The sequence below is a fragment of the Mus pahari genome, chromosome 21 (genome assembly GCF_900095145.1).
Source record: "Mus pahari chromosome 21, PAHARI_EIJ_v1.1, whole genome shotgun sequence".
In the NCBI taxonomy this organism is placed as follows: Eukaryota; Metazoa; Chordata; class Mammalia; order Rodentia; family Muridae; genus Mus; species Mus pahari.
In genome coordinates this window covers 8,775,920-8,792,554 of record NC_034610.1, presented here as the reverse complement: position 1 = coordinate 8,792,554, position 16,635 = coordinate 8,775,920, and the positions used below count along the sequence as shown (strand labels likewise).

The 16,635-nt window shown below is 48.0% G+C and overlaps 1 protein-coding gene across 1 annotated transcript in view; it reads right to left on the bottom strand.

The window, feature by feature from the left end:
• Window positions 1-3,289: 3,289 nt before the first annotated feature.
• LOC110337880 overlaps window positions 3,290-16,635 on the bottom strand; it is a 69,229-nt gene continuing 55,883 nt past the window's right edge. Inside the window, exons 3-4 of the mRNA XM_021220938.1 lie at window positions 16,333-16,392; window positions 3,290-3,592 (exon numbers count right to left, since the gene is read on the bottom strand). Of these exons, the coding sequence (XP_021076597.1) occupies window positions 3,422-3,592; window positions 16,333-16,392 (231 nt within the window). The 3' untranslated portion in view covers window positions 3,290-3,421. The remainder of the gene's footprint in view (window positions 3,593-16,332; window positions 16,393-16,635) is intronic.

Below are 16,635 nucleotides of genomic sequence, written 5' to 3'. Positions count from 1 at the left end.
ACACACACACACACACACACACACACACACACACACACCTTCACATCAGTCACTGTAGGACTATGCACATCCTCTCTCACTGAGGCCAGACAAGGCTGCCCAGGTAAGGGAATTGGATTCACAGGCAACAAATTCAGGGACAGCCCCACCCCCACCTGACCCGACTCTGCACTCATTTTTTTGGTTTGTTTTGTTGTGGTGGTTGTTGTTTTGTTGTTTTTGTTTTTGTTTTTGTTTTTCAAGACAGGGTTTCTCTGGGTAGCCCCGGCTGTCCTGGAACTCACTCCGTAGACCAGGCTGCCTCTTTCTACCAAGTGCTGGGATTAAAGGTGTGTGCTAGCGCTGCCCAGCCGTTATTTTTCTTTCTCTTTAAAGAGATTGGGAAGACACAATTAAAAGTAGTTCCTCAGGATGAGGATGTCCCTCAGTCCAGACCCTGCTTGACCATCATGCACAAAGCCTTCGGTTACACTCCCAATGTAGATGAATCAGGCGTGGCGGCAAACGCCTGGAATCCTAGCACTTAGGAGGTGGAGGCAGGAGAATCAGAAGGGCATCCATGGCCACACAGAGAAGTTTGAGGATAGCCTGGGTTATATGAGCCTCGGTCTCAGAAAGAAAAAAAAATTCAATCAATAAAAAGTAAATCCTCTAATGAGTCCATCAAAAAGACCAGAGGAGCCATTCATCAAAACCCCGACTGTCTGTAATCTGATGTGAACTACTAGAGGAGGTAAACGTGGTTCGTCATTTAACTTTAAGGTAAGCAGATGGGGGAGGGGGGGCAGACTTAGTTCACAGAGTGGAAACTCAGTGTTTGGTCATGGTGTCTGTACAGTAAACTAAATCGTTTGCCGATGCCAAGCAGGAGGGAGAAAGAGGTAAAGACGATACTTTATGTTAGGTATATTTACCACACTAACAACTTCTTAAAAAGAAAAATAAGAGTCCACAATGATAAACAGTTAGCGCATGCCTAGTTGATTATCTTCCCTTGAAACTCTACTTTTTATTAAGTCTAAATAATGGCTACCCATCATCTTCTCTTTCTCTTCTTTCTAAACTTACAGAAACTGAGAATGGGTTCTTGCTCTCAACTGTGAAACTGCACATTGGGACATTTGATCTGCTTGGGCCACAACTGTCAAACAAAACAATAAAAACTGATAGAGCTGTCACCAGGTACTGCCTGGAGCTCAACATGCACCTACAACCACCTGCAACCTCCCACCTGGGCCTCACCTGCAACCTCCCACCTGGGTCTCACCTGCAACCTCCCACCTGGGCCTCACCTGCAACCTCCCACCTGGGTCTCACCCTCAAACTCCCACCTGGGTCTCACCTGCAACCTCCCACCTGGGCCTCACCTGCAACCTCCCACCTGGGTCTCACCTGCAGCCTCCCACCTACGCATCTTTCTCCTTAATGAAAGACAGAATCTCATTTAGCTCCAGAGGATAATTTTTCCTTTTCCTTGGCCCTCAATGGCAAGCTCTGTACCCTTGGTGATTCCCAAGGGTGAGATCAACTCCCAGTACCACCCCCTCCACCCACCAACATGCATCCCCTTACCTTTCTGAGAAACAGTTTCTGCAGCCTCCTGTGTGACCGCCTGATCATCTCTCGCTGCCCGGGGCCTCTTTGGCTCCACAGACGCTCGAGCCATTCTGACCACCGGGCAGCTGCCTCTTCTTTTATCACCCCTCCTCAGCACTGTGCAGCACGTCACCGGGCATTAGCAGCAACCCAGGCCTTCTCCTTCCCTCCTCCTCCCCGCAGCCCTCTTCAGCAGCCACCAAAGCCATCAGAGGAGAAGTCCATTTCCTAGGCATCGGCTCGGTGGATGCAGACAAAACCCAGTTCTGCGAACTCCAGAAGAATGGGAAATAGCAATCCGCCCCAAGGCACCACTCTTCCTGTGTGCTAAGTGCAGGCTCCCCGTGCTGTTCGGAATCCCTTGGGGAGTTTCTGCATCTGGCAGAATCCATCAAAGCCAAAGCTCTGAAGAATTACTGCAATGTTCAGAACTGTCAGAGGTCTGGAGTGGCCGTCCTGTGGCCATCCACACACAGTATGCCTGTCCACCCTTAGCATCGTATAAAAAGGTCCCTCCTCCCTCTTCCATGTCCTTTACCCAGGCGTTGGCTCTAGCTGAGGGATGGCAAATAAAAATAACAGCTTATTCTTGCAGGCGGCTCGTCCTGTGCACGAGGTTGTAGTGTGGTGACACTAATCCTTGTGATGCTCCTTAGTGTGGCATGTGAGCCACAGAGACGTGCACACACATGTCTCTGTGGCTCACGTGTTTGCTGCCTCTTTGTTCTGGGACAGTATTTGGCCGTATAGGGAAAGGCCTGTTTTTAGAAGCTTTCGTATTACTTCCAGCAGCTGACAAGGACACGGAACAGTGGGGAAGTGAGTTGAAGCGAACGGTCTTCCTTTTCTCACGATTCTGTCTTTGCCTCTGCTCATGTGCTCATCTCGTGGGTGTAACGATTCTTGTTGTAGCCTAAGCTGGCCTTCAGTTCACACTCCTTCTGCGTCAGTGCCGGGATTACAGACCTTCATTGATCACCTTTGGACTTGGCCTCACAGTTCTTTTTAACCTTTTTGCTTCTTTTCTTTCTCTTTCTCCTCTTCTCTCCTCTTTCTCTTCCTCCTCCTGTTTTTCAGTATTAGAGACTGAAGCGAGGGCCTTGCCCATGATGGCAATTACATACCACTGAGCTATGCCTCAGCCTCTTTTAATTTTGGAAATAAGGTCTGAATAAGTTGTCCAAGGTGGCCCGGCCTCAATGCTTTCCTGCTTCAGCCTGTCAGGGAGGTGGCTGATGGGCCTGGGCCACCACGTCAGGAAGATCGCTGACTGATTGGGTCTGGGCCACCACGCCCAGCCTTTCTCCATTCATCTCTTCCTGCTCTTTTACTCTGCTCTAGGCAATCCTGACACAGCTCAGGCTTGGCTTCTCCCTCTGTGAAACCGCCAGACAATTAAAAGTCACCCTCCCCATCCTTGTGCCTTGACTGGATCTGCATCCCTTCCCAGAAGCTCTGGGTGCAGCCTGAGCCCTGTCATTAGGGAAAGCGGCAGCCTTCCTCCCACCGTATTGGACTGGAAGCAGAGCTCCCTGTGAATGTGGCCTGCAGCCCAGCCAGGCCTGTCTCTGCACACGACCACTGGAGACATCGTGAGGAGAGACAGCAAAGCTTCTTTGCACTGTCCTACAGGGTGTCCCGAGTGTCACAGAGGACAAAATGAAATCTTTCCCTGGAACTGTAGACTCTTATGGCCTTCGTGATCAAGTTTATTTTAATTATTTCAATCTACAGTGACCAAGTTTGGTTGAAACATAAGTATTTTTTCATGGATTTTTGACTGGGGTGGGGAAGAGTGTGGTGCTGAGTTCTGCCTCCCCTCAAGTCACGCAGATACACCGGCTCGGGGAGGACAAGGTACAGTGGTTCCAGGTGGGGGCCCGCAGTCCATGTTTCCCCACGGAGGAGCACAGCTGTATGCCAGGCTGGAACAGGGAAGCGGAGTCCAGGACAAGAGGGATTCCTGGTCAGGTTGGGAGCAAGTGCTGGAGCAGGACTGGGGAGGAGAGAAAAGGCCTTCTTTGAGAATCCTAATATAATGGTTCCTTTAGGCGAAGGCCTTCCCCAGTGATCTTTAATGAAGCAGCTCTCTAAGGCAATCTTAGCTTGTTCATATTTCTTTATTGGGGGGTGGATGTGAACACATATGCATTATTCGTGGTGAACCAAGGATTACATCATTTTGGGGAAGGGTGTAGGAATATCTAGGAAGGGAAGGTCACTGACTGAAGGCTAAGACTAAGGAGATGCATCATTAGCACGGTGGTCCAGGTGCTGGGTACACGACTGACTGTTCACGATTAACGACTTGGGGGTTGTGGTTATGTGCCCTAAAGCAGGCATGAAAACAAGGGGGGGGGGGAGTTAGCTCTACTCCGGCCAGTCTCAGATCTCTGAGATCTCTGGGGTCTAAGCATGCCCCAGCTCACCAACTCCATGCCCGTTCCTCTGGTGGCAGGGCCCACGTGCTTTACGGAAGATCGTGGAGTCTTTGGAATTGTTTCAAGCATGCGCAAATGAAAATGCAGCTTATATCCACTAGCCAACCTTTCCCTCTTAAAGTACTCAGGAAAGCTATTTCTCCGGGGAAATGGTCTCAGCTTGACCCATATCACTGTCACTCAGGGACATCGGTGGGGTGAGAGGTCACTGAGAGAAAGGAGCACAATTTTCCCTGCTTACCTTGTGCACAGAATAGAATTAGGCCTTCGAGATATTTGCCTATGTCCAAGGGTGGGGTGCATGGCCAGTTACCCCAAAGAAAGGCTCTTTCAAGGAAAAAGATGCACCCAACACCGTGGAAGATAGATTCACCCAGGTTCTGCTGGCCATCTGCAAACCGACTGGGCTCTAGTCCTCTCGGCTAGCTACTGCGAAGCCAGCACAGCACAGCGAAGCTCACAGAACCTTCCGCCCGACATGCTTGTGATCTAGAACAAGCCCCCTCACGGGAGCTGCTGTGCCCCTCGGCTCTCAACGACTACATAGCTGAGCATGGAGTTGGTATTAAAACAAAACAAACAAACAAACAAAAAACTGGATGGAGGGCTGAGAAGCCAGTCTGAATAATCCTGACCTAAAATGACTACATTTTATAATTGTAGTTTGAGCTGTCCTAAACGTCATTCCATTCCAACTTCCACAAGAATTAAAAGGCAATCGTCCAAGACTTGGAGCCTTTGAAAGTGCATTAACCAACAGACCAGGGCTTTAATCTCCAGGGAAATGGTGGTCACGTCAGGTTGGAGTGCAGCAACAGAAACCTTTCATTTTTAATGGAATGTAATTGTAGATGCATGTAAGGTGTAGACTGGATGTTGTCATGGTGACCGTGACAAGAATTGCCTTTATTGAATGCCACGGAAGATCGTCATAACAACCTTGGCTTTTTTATCTCCAGCTGCGTGTCTAAAGAAGTGATTTTGAGAAGCAGCTCTCTATTTGTTGGTCCACGCTTTGAAAAACTGTACCACTGCTACATGGGCACCACTCCTGCAGAAGATCTCATAGGTCACACACAATCACATCCCGATAATCAGCACCAATGCTGTGACAGCCGTGACAGCAATGCTTCCTGTTCCCTTCCTGCCACCAAGCTTGGCCTCAAGCACCCTGTCTTCCTGTTCCCTTCTGGTCACTATGCTCGGCCTAGAGCGTCCTGTCCTCTTCTGCCACGAGCAGCACTTCTGGCCACCATACCCAACCTTGAGCACCCTGTCTCCCTGTTCCCTTCCAGCCATCATGCTCAGCCTCGAGCATCCTGTCTTCCTCTGCCATGTGAAACACTGTGTTTTCCTGCCTTGGACCCACTCAGAACAACACAATGAGGACCTTATGTTGAGGACTCCGTGTGCCATGGCTTCCCCATTACAAACGGGGTTGGAAGTGACGTGTGTCTCCATGCAGTGCATGGGTCCCATGCCAGGACCAGGTTACAGGAGCTTAGGGCAGGAGAGTTTCCACCTCAGCCCATTGACAAGGACGGGAAGCCTGTCTTGTGGGACTCCTCACAGAGCCACATAGCCTGGCCTGTCTAGAGGAAGGCTCCTGATAGGAGTCTTTGTGATCCACAAAGCCCAGAAAAAGAGATTGAGGTTCAGACAAGTCACCTACAAAGTGGAAACTGAACTCTCTTTCCCACATCCGACTGCATTTATCCTCAAATGCAGTCAAGTGGAAATTCCATAGCCACTGTCCCTTGCCACTTGAGCAGTTAGTCTAATCCTCAGCATCCTCCAGGGACTCCAAAGGTGTGCATGTGTGCCCCATCTGTGTCCATGCGTCCATGCCCAGCCCCATGGGAGAGGGAAGAAAATATGCAGTGGTCCCCACACCGGAAGCATGCACAACTGTGTTATATTATGAGAGCGAGCCTCTACCTCCACAGAACTGGTCTATAACCACTGGGGGGCCATCTCCAGGAGGCACAGAGGAGAGGTCCTACCACACCCTGTCATGCCAGCCACCAAAGATGCTCTGTGTCTGGGAGAATCCCAAGCAGCTCCACTCACAGGGAGTCAGCCGCTCTGCCGAGGAAGGGCAGAGCTTCGCAGTTTGGCTCTGCTGGAAACTGTCATCACCTCCGTCCACTCCAGTTGCAGATGGAGAAGGACTTTCAGTGGATGCCTGAGCCAGCAGGAAGTGTAGGGAGAGCGGCTATCACAGTGTCTGGGCAGGCTCGGAGGCTACTTCACATGCCCGTGGGCTGTGTGTGAGGACGACAGCACGACTACAACTGCTTAGAAGAGGGGCTCTGTCAGTTAAGCGCTTGCTGTACAAGCCTGGCGACCTAATTTCACATGCGCCCCCCCCTCAACATAAGATCTGAGCACAGATGCATGCATATGTAATCTCAGCACAGGGCAGGGGTGAAAATGGAGTGTTGAAAAGTCAGATGGCTGCTCAGAGTTCGTTGGTCAGTTTAGCTGAACTGGTGGACTCCAGATTCACCGGTGAAATACCTTTCCTCAAATAGTAAGGCAGAGAGCAACTGAAGAAGGTTATCAACATTTACCTCTGGTTTCCACATGCATATAACACATCCACACACGCACAGGAGCACATAGCCCGCACCCACCCACATGCACACATAATTTAGAAGGACTACAGTTTGGATCTTAAATGTCCCTCAGAGGCTCCTGTGTTGACAAGTTGATCCCCAGCCTGAAACACAATGGAGTTGGAGCCCTTAAGAAGCCTCGAGGGAGGCCTTGGGTGCTTAGTGACATCTCTTGAAGGATGTGGGATACTGGTCTCTCATCCTCTTTTGTTCTGTCATGAGGTAAGCAGCTTGCTACACCATGGGTTCACAATGGCTTGAGGGGCCATCACCCGAGGCCTAGAAGCAACATGTCTGCTCAGCGGGGAATGGGAAACTCTGGTTGTGAGATACAACCTCTTCCTCTCTATCCTGGTGGTCAGAAGTGTCAGTGTGGTGTGGGCACCGATGGCCCACACAGCTCTTCTTGGTGCTCGGACACCAAAGGTAAGACTTGCGCGATGTGGGTTTTGATTTGCCGTTACTATGACTTCAAGCAGGGATCTTGTATTAAGAACATGTTGGGGACCCATTCCTTCAGAGGTCCAGGAGCAAATCAGGACGGCAGGAGGAATCACGCTTCTTGCTTCCTGGTTTCAGCTCCAGTGTTAGTAGAGAGTTCTGAGAGGCATTTTGCTCAGCACGGAGCAAGCGAGGCCAAGAGCAATCCTGAATTCCTTCTCTGTTCTCCAACAGTTACATGGAGAAAAAGTTAAACGCTTCTTATGTTCCTAAAATGGATTGCAGGAATTTATCTTGGAATCCAGTGAATGTCTACATGACAGATTCGTGTTCAGAGTGAAGACACTAAACCCAGACCATGTGGTTCAAATTCCAACCTCACACCATGGCTCCATGTCCTCTGTGTTCTCATTTGAGAGCTGGGAACACGGACATCCATGACTACTGTGTGTGGCAGTGACCAATTAACTGGTTAACACTTACAACGCTTTGAAATGGGACAATTCAGGACTGTGAGGGGGGATCGGTGGATAAAGTGCTTATTGTGGCAGTGTAAGGATCTGATTTCAAGTCCCCCAACCCACATAAAGCCAGGCAGGGTAGCGCCTGTCTCCATGGCAATCCCAGCCCTTGGACATGAGATGAAAGGCAGGGACAGGTCTGACTGCTCGGGAGCTTGCTGGCCAGCTAGTTTCATGTGTACAGCAATGAACAATGAAGAAACTCTGTTTCAAACTAGGTTGCCCTTCATCCTCTGCACATGCACCATGGGGCAGACAGACAGACAGACAGACACAGGGAGAAAGGGGGGGTGGTATCTAACATATCTAACAAAGCAATTTGCAGATGGAAACAAATCCGGAGTGGGGAGATCCTTGCAGGGGATGTGGAGCAAGAACTCACAGAGCATCCTGCCTGCCCAGTCCCCTGTCCCTTCCCTGTGCACCAAGGGCATTGAGGAAAGCCATGTGCACACCATGAGGCACTCCTCATGTGGCCTAGTATAAATCAGGTCAACTCTGTGACGTCACTGACAAAGGGGCAGATGCCCTCTCATCCTGACAGCATTCTGAGGAATCCTAGACTTGAAAATGTATCTGCCTGTTTGTTTGATGTGTATGTAAGTCTGTGTACCATATGTGCTTGGTGCCCACCGGGGCTGCAAGAGGGTATCCGATCCCCTGGGACTGGAGTCACAAACAGTTGCGAGCCTCCATGTGGGTGCCGGGAATCAAACCCTGAATTACAGGCAGCCTTGCCACCTTCAAGACTTGCTCCAGGATCCTCCCAGTTCCCAACTCTGAGCTGCTCAAGTCTCTAGCGTGAAATGACTTATGTCACCTGCACAGTGCCCCCTGGACTTGGCCTCCTCCAGATGACACGTGATGTGTGTGCTGTGTACACAACTAGTGAGCAGAGAGGCCAGATGTGGGTCTGTATATACTCAGCACACGTTCTTTTTCCTTAAATAATTTTGGTGTGAGACCGGTTGCATCTGTGTATAAGAAGCATTGATCCGTGGACTGTGCACAGCACTACCCAGTCCTAACATGGTCACAAGCCACTGGGGAATCCTGCTCAGATTCTCACTGCTTAATAAGAAGTGACAGAATGCAAGAATACAGAGAGGTGAAGACATGCGCTTCACCGTAACCATCATGGCTGCCTCCACTTTAAGGGTTTTGAGGGCTGGTGTGGGAAAATATGATATTCCTCTGGAGGGGTCTCTGGCTATGGGTCCCTCACTGTTGCCTATGGAGCCTGTGGACAGTCCCAGAGCACCTCAGCATGCGGGGCTCAGATAGGGCCTGCAGTCATGACCGGGCAGCTCCTCTAACTTTGAGAGTCTTCTAGAAGATCGTCCTAATTCCTCTGACCTTTGTCTCTTGAAGCCATGGTCTAAGTTCTGGTCTAAGGAAGGTAGAGGCTGTGAGCTGCCAGGCTGGCTTTTAGAACTGAGGATCTAAGAGTGTCCACTCCTACAGGGGAGAGACTGGTCTGACACTTAGGCTCAGAGGCCTGGCAGCTCTAAGTAGTACCATGACAGAGAGATGCTCCAGAAAGCCAGTCTCCTTGGGTCTGGAGGCCATCATAACACCCCCAGCGCTGACCCTGTCCAGGGTCACAGGGCTGTGCTTGTGGTGGAGAAACTCATTTGCAAGGTAAATTGCAGGTCTCAGCAGCTCTTCCTTGGGTAGCTGAGGTGTGTGGGGGTGGGGAGTGGGGGGGAACTGTCACATCTGTAATACACAGGGGACACTAATTCTCTTAACAAATCAAATTCTTCCTCTGGTGTCACTGAGCAGAAGCCACCTCCAAATGATGAGATGACCTGAGCTGACAAATGGAGAGATTAGCTGACTACCTGTTATCAAATCCAAAAACACCCAGAAAGATAAAATGTGCAGTGTACCAAGGCTGTCCCATTATTTTCAATATTTAGGGTATATTCAATATAAGGATCTATCTTAACTAGTTAAAAATATATACAAAATTACTGCACCTATAGTAAAACTTCTTTGCAGATTATAGAAAAGTATGGAAAAACTCATATTCCCTGTGATCCTAAAACTTGGTGAAGAACTTTCAGACTCTTTGGGTATTTCCTCTCCTCCACCTTCTCTTCCTCCTCCTCCTCTTCCTTCTTTTTCTTCTTCTTCCTCTGCCTCTTCCTCCTCTTCTTCTTCTTTTTATCACTTTTCTCCAGACATTTCTTTCAAACCCTGTGTGTTACGCTGGGACTTAGGAAGCGGGGTAGAGATTTACGATAAAATTTTGGGTCAGTAATTTTTTCTTAAAGTTAATGCTTGGTTTATCAAAACATAGCCTAGAAGGAAACGGAAAATTACGACTTCGCTCTGGGTTTCCCTCTGTCTGGATAAACCTCTGGACAGCCCCTGCTGAAGTGCTGCGTTTGGGATGTTTGAGACCATCTAATGATTAGATACAGCCATGAAATCGCAGTGGACAAAATACAGAAAGCCACGCCGCTTCCATGTTCTGATGATTGCAGGTTTCCCTGAGGCGACACTCCCTGCTTCTATACAGGAAGCCCCCCTCAGTTCCCCAGTCAGCACCCACCTGGCTCCCCTGTAGGGCTGATACAGAGCCACACTGGACATGAACAAGCCCCTTAACTGGGGCTGCCCTGGCAAGGGGCTCTGAAGGCATAGCCTATTCCGACGCCAGGTCTTTGATCTCAGAACTAACACATAGACCCCCCCCCATGCTTATTCCCTGCATGTCAACTGTTTTCCATTGTCACCTCCAGGCGACCAGCTCCATAAGAAGGAATACAAACCTGTGGTACTGCTTTCTGTGCTTTGGGTTCAAGGCAGAGGTAAGGGATGGGAAAATGGAAAAGGAGACGCAGTACATCTCTGACAGACCGCGTCAGGTGGGTGTGGGGGGAGAAAGGCTGAAGACCTGTTGGCAAAGCTCAGCCCCCCACTGACGAATTCTGATTGCAAAACTAATTCTGTCACTCAGATGGGACTGCCGACAGCCAGCCAGCCTCAAAGCCAGGAAGGGTGAATATTTGCCTGGTGGGTATCAGCAGGTTTGCATTTCTCTGCATTTGAGGTATCTCATTATTTTCAAAGTAAATCAAAGTGGCTGGCAACAACTAGATCATTGCACAAATGATAAAGAATCAAAAAGCAACACATACATACACACATGCCACACAAACACACACACACACAACACAAACACATACACACCACACAAACACACACACCACACAAACACACACCACACACACACACACACACACACACGTCCTGACTCTAGGCTGACAATGACAAGCCTGTGCCCAGTCACCAAGCACCTCCCACTCCTTCTATGGGAGCTGAATTATTTTTATTTTATCCAACAACTGCCTTTGTTTCACCATCTGCAAACCTGCAACCTTGGCCTCTGTTGCTTCATGGTGGTGACTCATCTTGCCGAAAGCAATCTGCAGATTCAATGCAATCCCCATCAAAATTCCAAATTAGATCTTCATAGAGTTAGAAAGAGCAATTTGCAAATTCATTTGGGATAACAAAAACAAACAAACAGAAAAAAACAGGATAATGAAAACTATTCTTAACCATTAGAGAACTTCTGGGGGAATCACCATGCCTGACCTCAAGCTGTATTACAGAGCAATAGTGATAAAAACTGCATGGTATTGGTACAGACATGGGCAGGTAGATCAATGGAATAGAACTGAAGACTCAGAAATGAACCCAGACACCTATGGGCACTTGATCTTTGACAAAGGAACTAAAACTATCCAGTGGAAAAAAGACAGCATTTTGAACAAATGGTGCTGGCTCAAGTGGTAGTCAGCATGTAGAAGAATGCAAATGACCCATTCTTATCTCCTCATATAAAGCTCAATTACAAATGGATCAATGACCTCTACATAAAACCAGATACACTGAAACTTATAGAGGAAAAAGTGGGGAAGAGCCTTGAACACATGGACACAGGGAAATTTTCCTGAACAGAACAGTGGCTTGTGCTCTAAGATCAAGGATTAACAAATGGGATCTCTTAAAATTGCAAAACTTCTGTAAAGCAAAGGACACTGTCAATAGGAAAAAATGGCAACCAACAGATTGAGAAAAGATTTTTACCAATCCTACATCTGATAGAGGACTAATATCCAATATATACAAAGAATTCAAGAAGAACCAAACTCCAGAGAACCAAATAACCCTATTAAAAATGGGGAACAGAGCTAAACAAAGAATTTTCAACTGAAGAATATTGAATGTCTGAGAAGCACCTCAAAAAATGTTCAACATCCTTAATCATCAGGGAAATGCAAAGCAAAACAACCCTGCGATTCCACCTCACACCAGTTAGAATGGCTAAAATCAAAAACTCAGGTGACAGCAGATGCTAGCAAGGATGTGGAGAAAAAGGAACACTCCTCCATTCTTGGTGGGATTGCAAGCTGGTACAACCACTCTGGAAATCAGTCTGGCGGTTCCTCAGAAAATTGGACATAGTATTACCTGAGGACCCAGCTATACCACTCCTGGGCATACACCCAGAAAATGCTCCAACATGTAAAAAGCACACATGCTCCACTATGTTCATAGCAGCAGTACTTATAGTAGCCAGAAGCTAGAAAGAATCCAGATGTTCTTCAATAGAGGAATGGATACAGAAAATGTGATATATTTACACAATGGAGTACTACTCAGCTATTAAAAACAATGAATTCATGAAATTCTTTGGCAAATGGATGGATCTAGAAAATATCATCCTGAGTGATGTAACCCAATCACAAAAGAACACACATGGTATGNACTCACTGATAAGTGGATATTAGCTCAAAAGCTCAGAATACCCAAGATACAATTCACAGACCACATGAAGCTCAAGGAGAAGGAAGACCCAAGTGTGGGTGCTTCGGTCCTTCTTAGAAAGGGGAATGAAATACTCATGGGAGCAAATATGGAGACAAAGTATAGAGCAGAGACTGAAGGAAAGACCATCCAGAGACTGTTCCACCAGGGGATTCATCCCGTGTACAGTCACTAAACCCAAACACTATTGTGGATGCCAAGAAGTGCTTGCTGACAGGAGCCTAGTATAACCGTCTCCTGAGAGGCCCTGCCAGAACCTTCCAAATACAGAGGCAGATGCTCACAGCCAGCCATTGGACTGACTGTGCGGTCCCCAATGGAGGAGTTAGAGAAAGGACTGAAGGAGCTACAGGGGTTTGCAACCCCATAGGAAGAAGAGCAACAGCAACCAACCAGACCCCTCAGAGCTCCCAGGGACTAAACCACCAACCACGGAGTACACATGGCTCCAGCTGCATATGTAGCAGAGGATGGCCTTGTCATGCATCAATGGGAGGAGAGGTCCTTGGTCCTATGAAGTCTCTATAGATGCCCCAGTGTAGGGGAATTGAGGGTGGGGAGGCAGGAGTAGGTTGGTGGGTGGGGCAACACCCTCATAGAAGCAGGGAGAGCTGGAGGGGATGGGGGTTTCTGGGAGGGGGAAACCGGGAAAGAGGATAACATTTGAAATGTAAATAAAGAAAATATCCAATAATAGTAATAGTAATAATAATAATAATAATAACAATAAAGAGTGGCCAAGCTCCTGTGATTTTGCTCCTGTCTGACAGGAAGCCTGGGTTTGTCAGGATCTATAGACTCTCAGTGAGTGAAGAGACCTCTCTGTAAAACTAAGACACCTGCACTGTATGTGCTCTTCAAGAAAACTTTATCTCCTTTGTTTCTTTTCCCAAATTTCTTTTTTTTTTTTTTCAAGACAGGGTTTCTCTGTATAGCCCTGGCTGTCCTGGAACTCACTTGGTAGACCAGACTAGCCTTGAACTCAGAAATCCGCCTGCCTCTGCCTCCTGAGTGCTGGGATTAAAGGCGTGCGCCACCACGCCCGGCTCCAAATTTCTTTTTTATTATAACCAAAGAAATAAATATTAAAATCACGATAGTGAGGAAATTTAACTAGGCAAACAGTCGTTTGTGGGTCTTAGAAAACATGCAAGCAATTTAATGTTACAACTATCATTACATCAGCCATCTCCATGACAGTATTGGAGAAGAGTTCCAATTCTTTCATGTTCTGGGCACACACATACACCACAACAGCTAAATCTTTGCTACGAATTCAGCCCAGGGCACTGTAGTTGGACAGTCTTTTAAAATAAGCCTTTGAAGTCTTATTATAGAGCAAGAGTTAGGAAGAGGGAAAGAACATAGAAGGACCAGCAGAGGGAAGGCCAGAATCGGCCCTTTAAAGTCTCCCCGCCTTGCTAATTCCCACACTGTCCAGCCTGTTCCGAGTAAGGACTGACCTCCAGTCAGGTCCCCACTCAGCCCAAGAGCCTTGCAGGACCCTACTCTCTGCCACAGAACGCCACTCTGGGGTCGGGTGTGTGTTTTCACCACGCCTAGTGGTTACACTCAAGACACTGAAAGCGCGGCCAGGCCTGTTTGGGCACTAATGGGAGCGGAGGATGCTTGCCAAGCACCAGGCTTTCCTGTGCCTGGACCTGGGGTGTGATCTGGAGATAGCATCCCGATGGAAACACTGAGTTCCTGGACAGTCTCCAATTGTAGCCACTGTCCTGTGGATGACACCTCAGTAGAAGTCATTGATTTCTCCAGAAAGGACTCACCAGCAGTAATCTTCCATGCCATGGCCCCTAAATCCACTCTTTGCGCCTAACAAACACGCCTAATTTTATTCCCTCGGCATACCTTCCCCCCGCCCAAGATAGGAACCTACTACATAGACCTGGAGGGCCTGATATTTGCTGTGTAGATCAGGACGGCATCAAATATACAGGAATCTTCCTCTCCTCTCAATGCTCTGGGATTAGAGGTGTGGCTTGTGTTACTGTAACTGGAGCCCTACATTCATTTCGGTAGCCACGAGCAAGGAAGCCATCAACACTGAAATCTCTTCTCACAACTATGATGAGTCTAAGAGTGGATTGTGAGAACATACACAATAACACAACAGATTCCCCAAGGAACACAGCTCCTTCCAGCTATGAACTAGACAGGCCCAAGCCTTACCAACTGCAGCTTTAACTGCCTCTTCCTAAGGAGGGTAAAAACCAGTCCGAGAGATTCCCGGGCTTGATGCAGAAGTCCTCCAACCCCCTCTGCAACCCCCAGTCTCCCGGGTTCACTGAAACTAGGATGCCCTTCAAAACAGCATTCTGACATCCATCTTACCCTTGGACAAAACCAACTGGAGGCACTCTGAGATATGACACACCAACACAGAGCTGACAGTTCTACCAACACAAGTCTTATGCCTAACATAGAAGTCCACCTTGGTGAGAGTACAATGTCATGGTGAGAGGATGATTTCATGGTGAGGGGATGATGTCATGGTGAGAAGATGATATCGTGGTGGGAGAAGGATGTCATGATGAGAGAATGATGCCGTAGAGAGGGTGATGCCATGGTGAGAGGATGATGTCATGGTGGGAGGATGCTATCATGGTGAGAGGATGATGTCATGGTGAGAGGATGATGTCATTGTGGGAGAATGATGTCATGGTGAGAGGATGATGTCATGGTGAGAGGATGATGTCATGGTGGGAGGATGATGTCATGGTGAGAGGAGGATGCTGAGAATGAGATTCTCTTATCAGACCCTTTCTCAGTGTTGGGCTGTCAGATAAAGCATACGAGGGCTAGTGAAAAGCCCTACAGATTTGGCTAGTGAGAGGGGGGTAGGAGACAAGCAAGCCTGTGCCTTGTGTTGCTCGGCATGCAGTAACTGGGTGTCAGGGGCCTTCCTCTGTCCCCATCCTCTCACCACTCTCTGTTCACAGAGGGAAAGGCCTGCTGCCTAGCATATGGGATACCCAGGCCTTGACCCTTGAGCCCACGCCACAGTAGCTTCTCTTTTGCTTTATAAACCTTTCTACTCTTTCCCTCTCCTTGATTATTATTGTTGCTGTAATATCATTGCATATCATTATCATTATAAAAACAACTTTTTCTGCTTTAAGAAAGCAAAACAAAAAAACCCACACACATCACAAAAATTAGGGAAGTTTTTGTTCAGCACCTACTACATTAATACAAATTAACATCACCCAGCTGGAAAAAAAAAAAAAAAACCCTGCCTAGCTAGGTTCCACTATCCTCCTCCCACACAGTAAGGATTATTTGTATCAGACATTGAGAACTAAACATAAAAGACACCTTAGAAACTTTCTTATTTGCAATAGTGTTAAAATCAATCAGCCATTTGAAAAATGAGAAACCCATCTCCAACTGAAGATACTCCTCTTAGACCTAGCCCCCAAAATGTTACTACTAGGACCCTGATTCACCCAAACATAAAGTTCAGGAGCTGGCAGGGAAACCAACGGCATATAGATGTCCTAAAGGGATATTGCACATGACATAGATAATAATTACGATGACCCACAGATTCTGTCTAAAAGAATCCACCCATAAGGACTGTTAGCTGGGTGCTGTTCCCATTTGGCACACAGGGCGACCCCTACTGTTCAAAGACTTTATGGCACAACCTACCATGCCTGTATGTCCCCTAGAATGTCAGAAGTGTTCAATTGTACATCTTACTCTTCTTCCAAAAAGCACATCACAGTTTGCTTCACCAGACTCCAGACAGAGTAAACAACCAAAGAAAGTGAGAAAGCCTTCGCGGTGGCCATTCTTCCCAGCGCCTACCACGTTAGCCGAGGGAAAGGACAGGGCGAATCACCCTACCTCTGCGGACGACGAGGAGGCTGGCTGCGACTCAGCTGAGGGGGTTGTGTCTCCTTTGCCCTGGGAAAGCAGAGAAGGAACATGGGTAAGTATGTCCGGCCACAGCCTATGCCTTCCGCCGTCCTCACCTGCCCGTGGGTACCCACCAACACTGTCCTCCTTTTGTTTCTGAACATAAACCTCCTCCACATGGCTTCGGGAGCCTCAGGAGCTCCTGACGCTGGAGAGGATCTCTCAGAGAGGACAGAGAGGGGAACTGGCAGCTTTTGTGCAACTTTGAAGATTTTGCCAGAGGAAATGATG